The 13,829-nt window shown below is 46.6% G+C and overlaps 1 protein-coding gene across 5 annotated transcripts in view; it reads left to right on the forward strand.

Annotated features, from left to right (window-relative positions):
• TIAM2 (TIAM Rac1 associated GEF 2) overlaps positions 1–13,829 on the forward strand; it is a 196,814-nt gene that overhangs the window by 109,091 nt on the left and 73,894 nt on the right. For all 5 annotated transcript variants that reach the window (XM_053913646.2, XM_053913645.2, XM_053913648.2 and 2 more), the window contains 3 exons: positions 660–1,095; positions 5,862–6,034; positions 7,962–8,186. In XM_053913646.2, the coding sequence (XP_053769621.1) occupies positions 660–1,095; positions 5,862–6,034; positions 7,962–8,186 (834 nt within the window). The remainder of the gene's footprint in view (positions 1–659; positions 1,096–5,861; positions 6,035–7,961; positions 8,187–13,829) is intronic.

Here is a 13,829-nt window from a genome sequence, read left to right on the forward strand (position 1 = left end):
TAAAAAACATTAGTTGTGAAAAAAGTGACAGTGACTAGCCACTACCCTGTGTGGCTAAGGGATTTCAGGTGCATGGTTTCTCTATCTGGAGTGGGGACATTAGATGCTAGGGGCCCCCAGCTGTAGACTGGGGCAGGTGGCAAGAAGCAGGAGGCCGTGTTTACCATGGGGACAGGCAGAGGAGTCTGTGCATTGCAATAGAGTGTGACTTTCTAATTTAGCTTTAAAAGCGTTCAGGAAAAAGAACAGACTGCAAGGACATGAGTTTTTCCCCCCAAAGACTCTGATTCATAGTTAGCAAAAAAAAAAAAAAAAGAAAGAAAGAAAAAAAATCAGTCAAGAAGTCTTCACTAATGTGTTTTATATACACTAGTTAATTTCCTGATGTTAAGCGTAAGTTAGATTGAGGACTGTCCTTGGAATTTTTGTTTACATCTTGAAGCATTGACTGTACTGGCTATAAATTGGGTTGGGCAACACTATTTCTCCAGTTCTTTCTGGTTTAGAGACTTGATAATTAAAGATGCACTTTCGTTAAAGGAGTCTTGCTTTGTGGCAGTGGTACCAGCAGCCAACAATACCACACGAACGCGATGTTGGGGAAGGGGGGCTTTGGATATGCATAGCCTCTGATGGGTGGTCTTCTGCGTTGCTCCCAGGAGCCGAGGTCCAAGGAGGGCAGCGAGTACTTTGACAGCCGCTCAGATGGACTGAACACAGACATCCAGGGACCCTTCCAGGCGTCTGCCTCACTGTGGTCCGGGGGCTCGGCTCAGCTCCTGTCCCAGAGAAGCGAATCTGCTCATGCCATTGGCAGCGACCCCCTTCGACAGAACATTTATGAAAATTTCATGCGCGAGCTGGAAATAAGCAGGACCAACACGGAGAACATAGACACGTCTACAGAAACCGCGGAGTCCAGCAGCGAGTCGCTGAGCTCCTTGGAGCAACTGGACCTGCTCTTTGAGAAGGAACAAGGGGTGGTCCGGAAAGCCGGCTGGCTCTTCTTCAAACCCCTTGTCACTCTGCAGAAGGAAAGGAAGCTGGAGCTGGTGGCTCGGCGGAAGTGGAAACAGTACTGGGTAACACTTAAAGGTAAGTGCCTTGTTGACCGCTGAGGACCACTGAGATCCTCGCTCCGCTGTCCCCTTTCCTGGGAATGCCAGTGGGTCCAGCGCTAATTTCAGCTCATGAGAAGGAGCTGACATAGAATTTGTCGGCATGCTTTACTACGATCACTTTCTCAAGCCTGTTTAACATGGCCTGCATGATACATTTATGGTTCCATCTAATAAGTGATTGGATTTAATGGTGATGCTTATTATTTTATAGGCATTTCTGTACCATTTTTTAATACTTCTCCTGCATGTGGAGGAAAGAAAAAAAGAATACCCCAAGTAGCAAATGTAGTTTAGTGAGGTGGAAGGGTGATTCTGAATTTCATGCTCGGCTCACGTTCAGAACCCCGAAGAGGTGTTGCTGCTCGTGGAATGAAGGATTCCATCTCGGTTGTTTGGCTTGTCATTGCACCTTTATGAACTAAGAGAGTCCAATCATTGTCATCACAAACAAACGCTTTGTCTTTAACCCAAAGGGAATAGCAGCAAGAATGTGTTAAGATGACAGAAGCTTCTCAGCGGTCGTCCTGCTCGGTGTGGATGGGTAGATTTGAAGGGATCTACATGTCCTGAGGAAAAGCGAGGCTCAATGTCCAAATGGTGTGAATTTATACAAAGGGAAACAGGGAGAGCAGCTTCATAGCCCCTGGCACTTCTGCTCCACCGCCCTGTGACTTTTTCAGAGGAACTGAGTGTGGTGTTCAGTCAAACCTCATTATTGGGCGACACCCTTCCTTATTGTGGGAAGGCAGACATGGGGACCGCCTCTGGAGGGGGTATGTGAGCCTCCATAGGGCCCTGTTCTAGATTTTTTTTTTTTTTGCCTATATTTAGAAATTCTGAGCCCTCTGTCCCCCACCTTGGGGTGCTGGTGTCATTTTATAATGACCCGTAAGCCCCTCTGGGAAAGGTGTGCCCAGAAAGGCCTTTGCTTTTAAGTACCTTTCCCTAGCAAACTGGAGAGGTTAGAAAACCCAGGGCCCAGCGTCCTACAAATAGCACCTCTCCTCCGACTCTGGACTCGGATCCTGTGACACACTGCGGCGGAGGAAGGCGTCTGGGGAGGCTGGTTCTCATACTGAATGACAGAAGGGATTTGGAAAGTTGGAATAATGGGTTGAACCTAGCAAGATAGAGCGTTAAAGGGATAAGTTATACTTTATGGCTTAGTGATCAAATAACTACCTTACTATGCAATAGGGAGATGTGGCCGCAAAGTTTGACAAGTGAAGACGATTTAGAGGTTTGATTTGTAGGCCACTCATTGAATGAGTTTCCACTGGGATGAGGCCAAAGTAAAAGCTCATGTGATTTGAAAGAGCAAACGGGACGTCTGGCTGCATCATTGGATAAGTCAGGCAATCTGCAGCCCTATCTGTCTCCGCTTCCTCTGGCCTGCTCAGAGTTGGGTGGTTCTCTCTTTGGGGCGGGTTCTGTTTGTAAAATGATTCGAAAAAAGATTCTACCTGAAGTGTAAGTGGAGAGGAGTGTGCACATGTCCCCTCCGGGGAGCAAGCATCGAATTGTTTGTGAATCACAACCGGAAGCTGCCTCTTATTTGCAAATTTAGAATAGATGCGTTCGGTTTCCTAATGTGTCAGGTACCTGTTGTTTGTAGTGTGAAGTTTGTTTGTTAACGTTGTTGCTTTGGGAAGTTATTCCCTGCCTGTGTCATGGCTTTGAAGCTCCCAGGGTGGTGGTGGCCTGCGATGTGTGTGGCGCGTGCGTGCGTCCCTACCCTACTGTGAGAAGCGTAGCCGTCCGGGACCCCAGAGGAATTTGGAGCTGTCCCCTATGGAGGATGACAGAAGGATCCAGGAGTGTTTAGCCTGGAGGAAAGTGAGCAGCCGTCTTGTAGAAGAGACACTGAATTTCATTTCACTCACCAGAGGTCAGGGTGGGACTAGTAGATGGAAGACAAGCTGACTCTGAATTTAATGTAAAAAACAAACAAACAAAAAACAAGAGAAACAACAGTGACTCGGGCCATGGGCAAGTGGGAAGATACCACCTTCCTGAGTTCCCTGCTGTTGGCGACATTTGCACGGAGCCGGACTGTCAGAGGCTTCCTGGGACAGATCCAGGCGGGTGTCATCTTAGGGTTCTTGCATTCCGTCCTGGAAGTGACACCGGGAGCTTCTGGCTGCTGACTTCGGGGGCAGGGGCGGTCCTGAGTTGTCCTGGGTGACTGCGAGATCTGCAGTCCAGCCTGGGCCCCGCTGTCTCGGTGCTGGCTTGGGAACACTTTGAGACCCGTGGATGAGGGTGCTTTGTAAGTGTAAATGTTACCAAGCACACAGGCCTTCCTTTCCTTTGCAGCCAAGGAAAAGGCATGAGATAAAGACATTTCCACCCCAGCATAACCTTTTCCATGTGGCTTTCTACATCTCTCCTCTGGGAATTCACTATGTCAAGTCCAGCTTTCTTGGCTGAGAAGCCAAGTTGTAATAGTTGGACTTAACTATTTGGTTTAATCTTAGTGAAAAACATATATGTGTGTCTATATGCACATGTGTCCACTGAAGCAGAATTTTGAAACTATCTTTGAAGTATGTGTATAAATAGATTGGAAACTGTGTTCTGGAAAGAGAAGCTATGAGCAAACCGTCTGCTAACCTACCTGCATTGAATGTATAGGTGTGGTCAGGGTGCAAACGTTTTGTAGGGCTTGCAGGGTGTAATACATTTTTAACAAGGATAATTCTGCTTTCATTCTGTCTTTTCCGTTGAGTGGATTTTCATGCGGTTCACCTGGGACGTCCTGGGAGAAGAGTTGGCAAGGTCAGTGAAGACACCCCTCAGAACGCACAACAGATGACTGATGTCAGCCGAGGGGTCCGTGAAGTGATGTTAGGATGCTGGTGATTCTGCCCCATGATAGGTCTGAGACAAGGAATGGAGGGATGAGTGTGGGCTGAGAGGATGTCAGCGAAAAGGTGGATATGGGAGGAACTGAGAATAGCTGCTGTCCTTCAAAGCACTGGTAACATTTCTACTAATAGTACGTCTTCTGTTCTTGTAGGTCTGCTGCTGTTCAGTCTATTTTCTCTTTCTGCTACTGTGGCTGGAACTTCCAGGGTCTGTGTGGGGAGCCGACAGCCACAACACTAGTGGGGAAGGGTGAGGAGGGGAGGGGGTTGGGGACCTCACCAACAAGGCTGTAGCCCCTTTCCGTCCGCCTCAGCACCCAGCATTAGAGACCCAGATTGAGTTGAACTTGATGTACTAGATTTACGATTGATTTCCTGTTCTTTAAATTCGATAGCAACAGCCCTTGGCGTATTGTTTTACACCCCGGCCTGGCTCTAAAATGGAACGTCCTGTTTTGGTTTCACTCCACCACATTAGGACTGTATTCTATCGTTGATGGGGTGTGAGGTTCGGCAACAGGTTGGCATCTGCCCAAGGTTGTGTTCATTTCCTCTGGATGCAATGATTCAGTCACAGCCACTGGGAGCACAATGTTAGGGAAACTGGAAAGTCAATGTTAACCTATTGGAAAGAATTTGAACTTGGGGACACCTGGTGTTGCCCTGTCCCCTTTCCCTGGTTCCCGGGCCCCAAGGTCCTAGTGTGTTGTACACCACAGCAGTATCAGACCTGGATGAAAGATTGGGGTACTCGTTCTCTGTGATTCTGTGGCTAGAGAAAGAGACTGCTTAGCCCTGCAGAAGCAGCTCTGGCCCTAAGCCTCCTGCTACCCTCCCTTGTTTCCAGAGCCCCTGTCAGCTGTCGCTTGGCTGGGTTTTGTTTGCCGGAAGAGAAGTGGCTCCGTGCTTCTTGAATTCAGAGAGCACCATGCGGGGAGAGAGGGATGCTGTTTCTAAGGGCAGCGAGAGAGCAGGCCTCTTGTTCTCCTGCCTTCTATGCTGCATTATAGACACATATTAAAATTTGTTTTTAAAAGGAGAAAGAAATGACACTGGTAGGGGTGAAATCATTTTTTAAATAATAATAATAATTATTATTATTATAGGACATTCCTATCTTAATTATCAAAGCAGACCCTTTATAACTTCTACCTATGATACTCGATTAGCTTCTTAGGGGAAAGCTATATATTTACAGGTGTATGTGGCAGCATTTTTAGAGTGATGTTTTAAAATTCAGGGACATTTAGTTTCATTTTTCTCTCAATCTAAATTACTCATATGATAGTAGTATTTCCTCTTGCTGTGAGATAAAAGAATATATTAAAATTAAGTTATTTTACATGGCATTTGGTATGTTGTCATAAAGAGCGAAGTTCCCCAGGTCTACTCGGTTTCCCATTACTACATGTTCTAAGTGTGGAAGCTCCCTCCGGTGTGGTGGTGTGGGTTAGAATGGGGCTTCCAGGGCCAAAGGGTCTGGGCCCAGCTGTGGAACCTGCACAGGTGGTGTGGCCTCCACAGGTTTTGCATCTGTGACACGGGTTAGACACGCCTGCCTTCTGGGGCTGTGGGGGGCAGCACGTGAGCCTGCTCCTGTGGAGTTCTGAGAGGCATTCCTGACGGGAGAAAGCAGCAATAAACAATAAATGCGTGATATCACTCTCACCGAAACTTCATTTACAAAAACATCTCGTTTTCACCCCCATTGATGCTAATACACCAACGTACACTTTGGAGACTGGAATTTTCTTTTGTGTGACATAATTGTCGCATTCAATTTTTTTTTTTTTCTCTTTTTAGATGTATGCCTTCCCTTCTCATTGCTTTCCTAGACCCTGGGCCCACATTGGTTTTGCTTCTCTCTTCGCAGGATGCACCCTGCTGTTCTATGAGACCTACGGGAAGAACTCCCTGGACCAGAGCGGCGCCCCTCGCTGCGCCCTCTTCGCGGAAGACAGCATCGTGCAGTCCATCCCGGAGCACCCCAAGAAGGAAAACGTGTTCTGCCTCAGCAACTCCTTTGGAGATGTCTACCTTTTCCAGGTACCGCTGAGCTTTCTACGGTGGGCTCCAGAACACCGCTCAGGTACTGAGAGTGTGAGAACTAGGAGGCGCAGCAGCTCAGCCATGAAACAGAGCCAAAGCTGAGTCAGGCTTTGGGCTGGGGCTCAGCCTGGTGCAGATCTGTCATTTCAACAGCGACCACTTCTCGCGAGCCCGTGAAGTGCCGGGCTGTAGCCCATGGGGCGCTCCTTGTACAAAGAAAAGCCATGATCCCTGTCCGCGAGCAGTTCGTGATCCAGTGAGCGTGAGGTCCGAAATTCCCGGAGGGGAGGCTTTTCCAACGAAGTCTAGGGAATAGGACGCCAGAGGTTTAGGTTCTTGCTCAGAAACCCGGGGAAAGTGCGAGAGGCCTCACCTCCCAGTGGGAGGGGTCTCCAGACGCCGGGAGTCAGGTCGTCTGCCACTAGGGTTTTTAGCAGCTTTCTAGCAGATGAGAAGTCACAGAGCGTAGTGGGGCCACGCTGCCGGCGTTGGGGCGGGCACAGTTGTGAATCCTGTGCTGTTGCCTAGCACCTTGGTCATCTTGGAGCACTGACCGAACTTTTCTGAGCTTTGGACCCTCCAACCAGGAGGATAAGCATAGCTTCTAGGTTTGTTTTGGATGTAAATGATATAATGTGTGTCTGTGTTAAGTGCTAAAGAATATTATTATCTAACTATGATTACTGTTATTAATGAACTCAAAAAACGTGGGGGTGATCCCAAGAAGGGAAGTGTGCTTCTCAAATGCCTCCCTACCCACACCCCGTGATGCATGTAGACATGGTATGGGCTGTAGGCTGTACCTGGCTGAAGGTTCATGGAAAGCCTCCCAGGTCCTGGGTTCAGGTCTCTGATGCATTTGGTCCTGGATGCTCCCAGGAGCTCAGCACAACAACATCGCGTTCTCTCCCTGACCTGGGAGTCTAGAATCCTTCGAGTGTTCCCAGAATCAGGATGTCCCAGAACCAGTATCAGGTAAATGCCTCGGTCGCCAACTGCCTTACAAGAGTCAGGGCCTGAGATTTGATTTTCCTTTTCTTAACAGAAAGTTGATTGATCTTTCCTGCTCTTTAAAGCAAACTAATGAGTTGATGTTCATCTGAATTCCAGGGAAGGTAAATACATCAAATTAAGTCTACAAGGATTTCTTAGGGGCAAGGGTGAAATGAATATTTCATTTTGCGATTCAGGCAAAATAAGAGATTAAGACATTGTCCCAACAGGCCCACGTGTGTGATCCCAGAGATCGCTGGAGGTGGGCCCCGTAGCCTGAAAGCGTGTGGTTATTTCTGATGTGAGGGCACTGGAGTGCTTTCAGCCTGCTTAGAACGTCTCTGCCCACTCCGCTTTATTCAAACTTTCTTCATTGTTCTAAAAATGAAGTATTTTTCTTATATGACAGTGTTGGGGTCCTTTCTGAAGGTACCGAAGGGTAGAGAAAGAAAAAAATTTTTTTCATTGACATTTTTCATAATCGAGTCCATACGACAGATGAAATTACATATCCAGGTTTCAAAATGTGACATTTTAGTCCTAAGATTTTCCTCATTCTCTTAAAATTATGATCGTCAGTCACCTTAAGGGAGTGGCCTAATGTACACTGCGTGGCTGTACCCTGGTTTTCTTATTACTCCCCACTGTTCGCTTACAGTTTTGTTCTAGCTCATCTTCCCATCGTATTGGAGGCTCTGTGGTTATTTCTGCTCTGCTCTCGATGTTCTCGCAGACCTCTGGAGTCAGAGAAGCTTGTGAGCCTGAGTCGAAAGATCATGTTTGGTTTTGAAATTAAAGTTTTCTGAAGTGAAGATACCCCTTAGGTGTTACTCATCAAAGCCCAGCCTGCCACTCTGGAGCGCCCTCTGTGGTAAAACAATGCCAAATCTTTTGTTTGTTTGTTTGTTTGTTTTTACCCTCCTGTGTGTAGGCCACCAGCCAGACCGATCTGGAGAACTGGATCACTGCCATACATTCGGCGTGCGCATCCCTTTTTGCAAAGAAGCGTGGCAAAGAGGACACGGTCCGGCTCCTGAAGAACCAGACCAGGAACCTCGTTCAGAAGATCGACATGGACAGCAAAATGAAGAAGATGGCCGAGTTACAGCTGTCCGTGGTCAGCGACCCGAAGAACAGGAAGGCCATAGAAAACCAGGTACTATTTATTTACACGAGTATTTTCTTCCGTGGCTCACGCCACTCACAGCACACTCGGGTGGTGGCGGCGTTTCTTCCATCGCTGGGGGAAATAGTTTCTGTGGCTTCTCACTTCACGTCCTCAGCGGGTGCACTTTTGTGATATGGGTGACGTAACCTGCTTTCCAGCCTTTGGTTGCTGGGCATATATCACGGAATGTTGTGTGCCAAAATCTTTTTTCCTAATATTGAGTAGCTCCTCCTTGCCTGGCTGATTCTCATGTATTGTCAGGACAAAATCTACAGCACGAAACCACTAGAACACTGGACAGGTAAGATTCTAATACAAAGGATGGCTTTGGAAAGAGCTGTTGGCCTGACCACTGTCCTGGTGTCGGTGAGTCCAAAAAACCCAGCATTTCAAAAATTTCATTACGGTTGAAGTGCTAAGGAAATGCTTTCTCTGGCCTCATTTCACTTTCGTGTAAGAGTCAGACAGGGGGTTGGTATGCTGCTTGTCTTTCAGAGGAGCAGAGGCATCTTCTTGATCGTTTTCTTTGCTCGGACGACCCAATGTAGACGAGAGTCAGTGACAGCTGCAGCGTCCCTGTCTTCATGAGCACAGTGAAAGCAGTGTCTTTGGCAGATGACTCAGGCAGTGACGCGGAGGACAGGCTGACCTGGGACAGTTAGCGGGTGGTGAATGGCACTGGTCTGAGTGCACAGTTTCGAAGACCTGGCGTGGAGTGACACAGCAGGGGCTTACAGTTTATATGGAAAACGAATTTCAGAACTGAACTAAACTTCCCTTCCTTTCCCTTCCCCTTTCCCTTTCCCTTTCCCTTTCCCTTTCCCTTTCCCTTTCCCTTTCCCTTTCCCTTCCCTTCCCTTCCCTTCCCTTTTCTCCTTCCTTTTCCTTTTCCTTTCTATTTCCTTTGCTACTTTGGAGTCTTTTTATCTGACTCACAAGCCCGTTCTCCAAACATCTTGTCAGTGATGCAGCCTGACCTGACACTCCTAAATTTTCACATGTCCAGAAGGCTCAGTGACCTTTTAGTGTCCCAGACAATTCAGGGAGGGAGGCACTGTCCCCCTGGAGGTTGGATACTTTAAAGGTTCTCTGAGTCTACAGTTTACTAACGGACTAATATGTAAGATGCTCTTCATCATAAGACTATCTGATTATATAGGTTAGTAGTAATAAGTAATAGTAATTATAATGTCAGGGACACTTTCCCGAGGTGGCGTTATGAAATATGGAAAATAAAAACTCTCCTTTGGATCCCATGATTCTGGATTCAAATGAGATTCACTATTAAATACTTATTACTTGAACACAGAGTATGTAGTTTCTATAATTCTGTAGAATCTTCAAGGTACTATCCTACATTCCTGAACTGAACTGTTCCTCAAACAGACTCTGCCACTTATTTAAAGAGCACCTGCTAGTAAACAACACACTGCAAAATACTTGTGACAAGGAGCCGAACAGGAAGTTGGAACTGCCTGGGAGAGGGAAAGGAGGTGGAGGGGTGTCTGGCGTTTGACAAGAGCACAGTGCTAGAAGTGCTGCCACCAGGGGCTCCGCTGTGTCATCTCCACCTGCTTCCCACCTGGGAGCGTGCAGGTCCTCATCTCCTAGCTCTCTGTCTGTGTGGCATGTAGGATTATGGTGCTAGGTCAAGGTTCCTTGACAATTGAAAAGCTGGAGGAGAAGGAGAAAGGGTTATCCTGGAGTTTTCTTGGTACCACGTCTCACTAGTGGTCCTGAATTTCCAGGATCCAGTGTCTTCACTCTGTATCTTCAGAGGGGCACCTTGTGGATTCACGTGTCTTGGAGTGTTTAGGGTGCCCCAATCAAAAAATCTCATGGTGTTCTGGCTGGTGTGGCTCAGTGGACTGAGTGCTGGCCTGCGAACCAAAGGGTCGCTGATTCGATGCCCAGTCAGGGTGCGTACCTGGGTTGCAGGCCATGTCCCCAGTTAGGGAGGACTGGTTGATATATCTCTCACACATTGATGTTTCTCTCCCTCTCTTTCTCCCTGTCTTCCCCTCTCTCTGAAAATAAATAAAATCTTTAGGAGGAAAAATAATCTCACAGTGACTGTAATGGGGGGAAAGTATGGTTTTGACTTTTACTGGCTCTCTAAAATGTAACTTCAAAGCCAAACGTCAGTCCCCGGGAAGGGATGCCCAACCCGGAGTTTTCAGATCTTTCTGTATTGTGAACTGTTTAGGTCCAGAGAGAGAAAAGGAGAATTTAGTGACATCAAATGGCTCCTGGTTCATTTTTTTATCTTTTTTTCCTCCTCCCTTTCCCTCTTTATGGTCATAAGACATCCAAGTCCACATTTGTAGAAATTTAATATTTTCATTAAATGTCACTTATTCCCTTGCCATAGTTGATAAATACTTAATTCATGGTGTCACAGGTGGTGGTATTCTCCAAGTGGGAGGTGGGGGATGACTTTCACACGAACCCCCACACAAATGCGAAGGTCTGGGAGGGCGGGACGGCCTGAAGAGAAGCTCTTTGAAAGAACTAGGGTAGTTATCACTTACGGTCCGTTGTGCATTGTCTGACAGAACCATCACTTCAACGGTTTTAAGCACACGGTCTGAACACTGCTAACTTTTGATTTCAATTCTCCCCACCTCCTCCTTGTTTTCCTCACCCCTTCCACACGTCTTATGTCAATGCTTGTGGATTTTTTGGCAAGAAATAATTTGGATCGATCTTCTACCTGAAAATATTCTCACCACATTGGCAGTTTTTAAGGCTGTAATTGAGTCATGTTTTCCCAGAAGGCTTTGCAGCGGGTAACATGAACTGTATTTTCTGTGCCCACTGTCCTTAATTCATTCGCAAGCTGGTTGTAAAGACACTATTTGCTCTTTACTTGCAGACACCAAGTATATGAAACATTAAGGGGGAACACGCACATGCTCAGAATTACTTTTATGAGGTAGATAGTCCCCAGAGAATATTATGTGATGCTATAAAGGCGAAGGCATTTACAAATCAAGACCAATAAGAACATGATGTCTCAAATATCCCATAAGTATCGTTTTCTCTAAACTACCTTTTGAAAATTCCTTTAAAAGGGCAGTGCTTTATCCACTTACAATTTAAAAATCTGAACTTCACTCTATTTTATTTTACATGAAAGAAATATGATTTACATAGTGCTTTCCCCTAGAGACCCCCACGAGCCTCAGATAAAGTCATTTATAGCTGAGTAATAGCTGCACGTCCAGGACACTTTACGTAATGCAAGATAAAGTCTCTGCCACAGGTTTCAAGTCCTTGGGTGGCAAACGTCATTGTCAATGGCTTTTCCGAATAAAAAGACACTATGACAGCAGTAATGGCTGAACTTCATACTGTTGTCTGATGACCACAGGGCCTTCGGGGTCTGGGTGGGGCAGGACGAAGCAGCTTTCATTTGCACTTATCCAGCCTGGGGCCGACCACGCGGCCAGTCCACATGCTGGCTTCCTTTTGAAGTTCTGAGGCAGGAAGAGCTGTAAACTCAGTCCAGTGAGGACTTCATTTTCCTTTCTGTTTATTATTTTAAACAAGTAAACAGGGACAAATCCTCACCACCCTTAGGCAGTCGTGGCCTCCTCCCAGATGGCTTCCCCTGTCCTTCCCCTACCCCAGCCCGCTCTATGCCTTTCTCCCGTCTGGTGGGTAAATTAGGGCCAGGGAGGGAGAGGTGGTTGGTACGGGGTTGATGCAGGGAGAGCACACACTCAGTTGGTGGGCTTGCGTCTGCTCTGGGTTAGTGACACGTGGGCGTCATCTTAAATATTTACTTTAAGTTTTAAAACATAAAGAGGATGGAGTGAATTCGTACAGTTGGAAACTGGTAAAGGGAACAAAGCCTTGAGGGAAATACAAGACTGGGTATGGGGGGCGGGTGAGGAAGCAACCCAGGGAGTGAGCATTGGAGGGTCCGTGAAGGGGAGTGAGGGAGACAGGACCAGAGTATGGAGGGGCTGGGCCAAAACCCGGGCCTTGTTCAGGAGGCAGCGGGGAGGTGCTGGAAGGATCTGGGGCAGGAGGTAAACTTTCAGTTTCTCCCAGTAAGTCTTATTGAGCACAAACTGGGCAGGCAAGTGTGGCCAGACGAGGGCTCCATCACTGCTCCCACCACATTGTTTATAATTGTCTCCTGGTGTCAAGGTTGCCCCTCGCATAAAGTATGACCTCCTGAAGGATCTGTAACTTTCCAGGTCTGTCCCCATGGTGCTTGGCTTGAGCTGGTCAGCAAATGGACCTGTGTCTCCTTTCCTCTTGACTGAGTACTTGGAGTCCTTCTCTGTCCCTGCTCCTCACCAGCTCTTGGCCTCTTCCCTCCAGACCTTCCCCGCTTCATTCCTCAGCTAATAGAGCATAGCCTCAAGCCGTGATCAGGTATGACTTCACAGTAACTCCATGAGGTAGAGCTGTGTGCATCACCCATTTAATTGATGACTAAATAGACCCTTAGAGAGGTTAAGTGTTGCATGTTTTCTAACGTCACACAGCTGCTACGTGGCAGAGCTGGGATTCGATCCCAAATCTGCTCCTAAACAAAGGGCTCCCCTGTGTCTCAGTAAGACTTTTGTGAATCGGATTGTGTTGCACAAGCAAATTAACCAGGTGATGGCTGGTTTCACATGAAATAGAAATTAATCCTTAATTTACTTGTTTCCATAACTTGGAATTCTCAGTTCAGTTTGATGGGAAGTTGTATTTATTATCAAAGTGGGTTTTATGGCATGCGAATTATAAGGAAAAAATGAAACAACGGACTCTCTGAGCCTTAGCCGGTTGTTCTGACTACTCGTGGACTTCAGCGCGGCCTGTGTCAGTGCAGGGGTTCCTCTGGGAAGGGGGTTGTAGTGCTTGCAGAACATCGCGTGGGAGTTTTTCAGCTTATTCTGTCAGAAAGGAAGCCCGACTCTGCGTCTAGGAGAAACCCAGTCATGGGCAGATGACCAAGTACTGCCATCAAATAATGACCAAATGGTAGAAAATGTTTTTCTGGGAGTGCCGGGTGTGGCGCGCATGTGCCTGTCACCTTTTTTAATGTGTCATTGTCCATCTGCCCTGCTTAGCGTGACCCATCATGTCCTCCTCTTCCCTGTCCCCAGAGCGAACCCTGACCTCCCGAGCTCATTGAGTGACTGCAGCTCTGTTGGCGAGAAAGAGGAAACTTGTGCATTGTCTTTGTGCCAGCGCTTAAACGTGGGACTTTTCCTCCTTCCTTTTGTTAATTTTTCTGTTTTCAATGAAAGATAAAGAAAACCTCCTTAGAGTGAGTTTTGTTCATCCTTGCAATTTGTGTGTTTTGTGTGTGGACATTAAAAGAAATGAAAAACTTGACATAGAAGTCAAGTTTTTATTCTCATGTCCTGAGGTTTATCTTAAAGATGAAGAAATGTCTAGAGATGATTATCAGTTTTTCAGGAATTTTGAAAAAGAAAAAAGAAAAAAAGAACCCCGTGTTGGTATAGGAGAACTGATCTGGGGCATTTTAATTTTTCATAATGTTAGGAAAAAAATCTCCAGAAATCCTTTGATAAATGTGATGTCAGATAACATTACTATTTCAGTGATGACGATGATTGATATTTCCTAAAGTAGAATAAATAAATAGCTACAAAACTGTCT

The sequence above is a fragment of the Desmodus rotundus genome, chromosome 11 (assembly GCF_022682495.2).
Source record: "Desmodus rotundus isolate HL8 chromosome 11, HLdesRot8A.1, whole genome shotgun sequence".
Taxonomy (NCBI): Eukaryota; Metazoa; Chordata; class Mammalia; order Chiroptera; family Phyllostomidae; genus Desmodus; species Desmodus rotundus.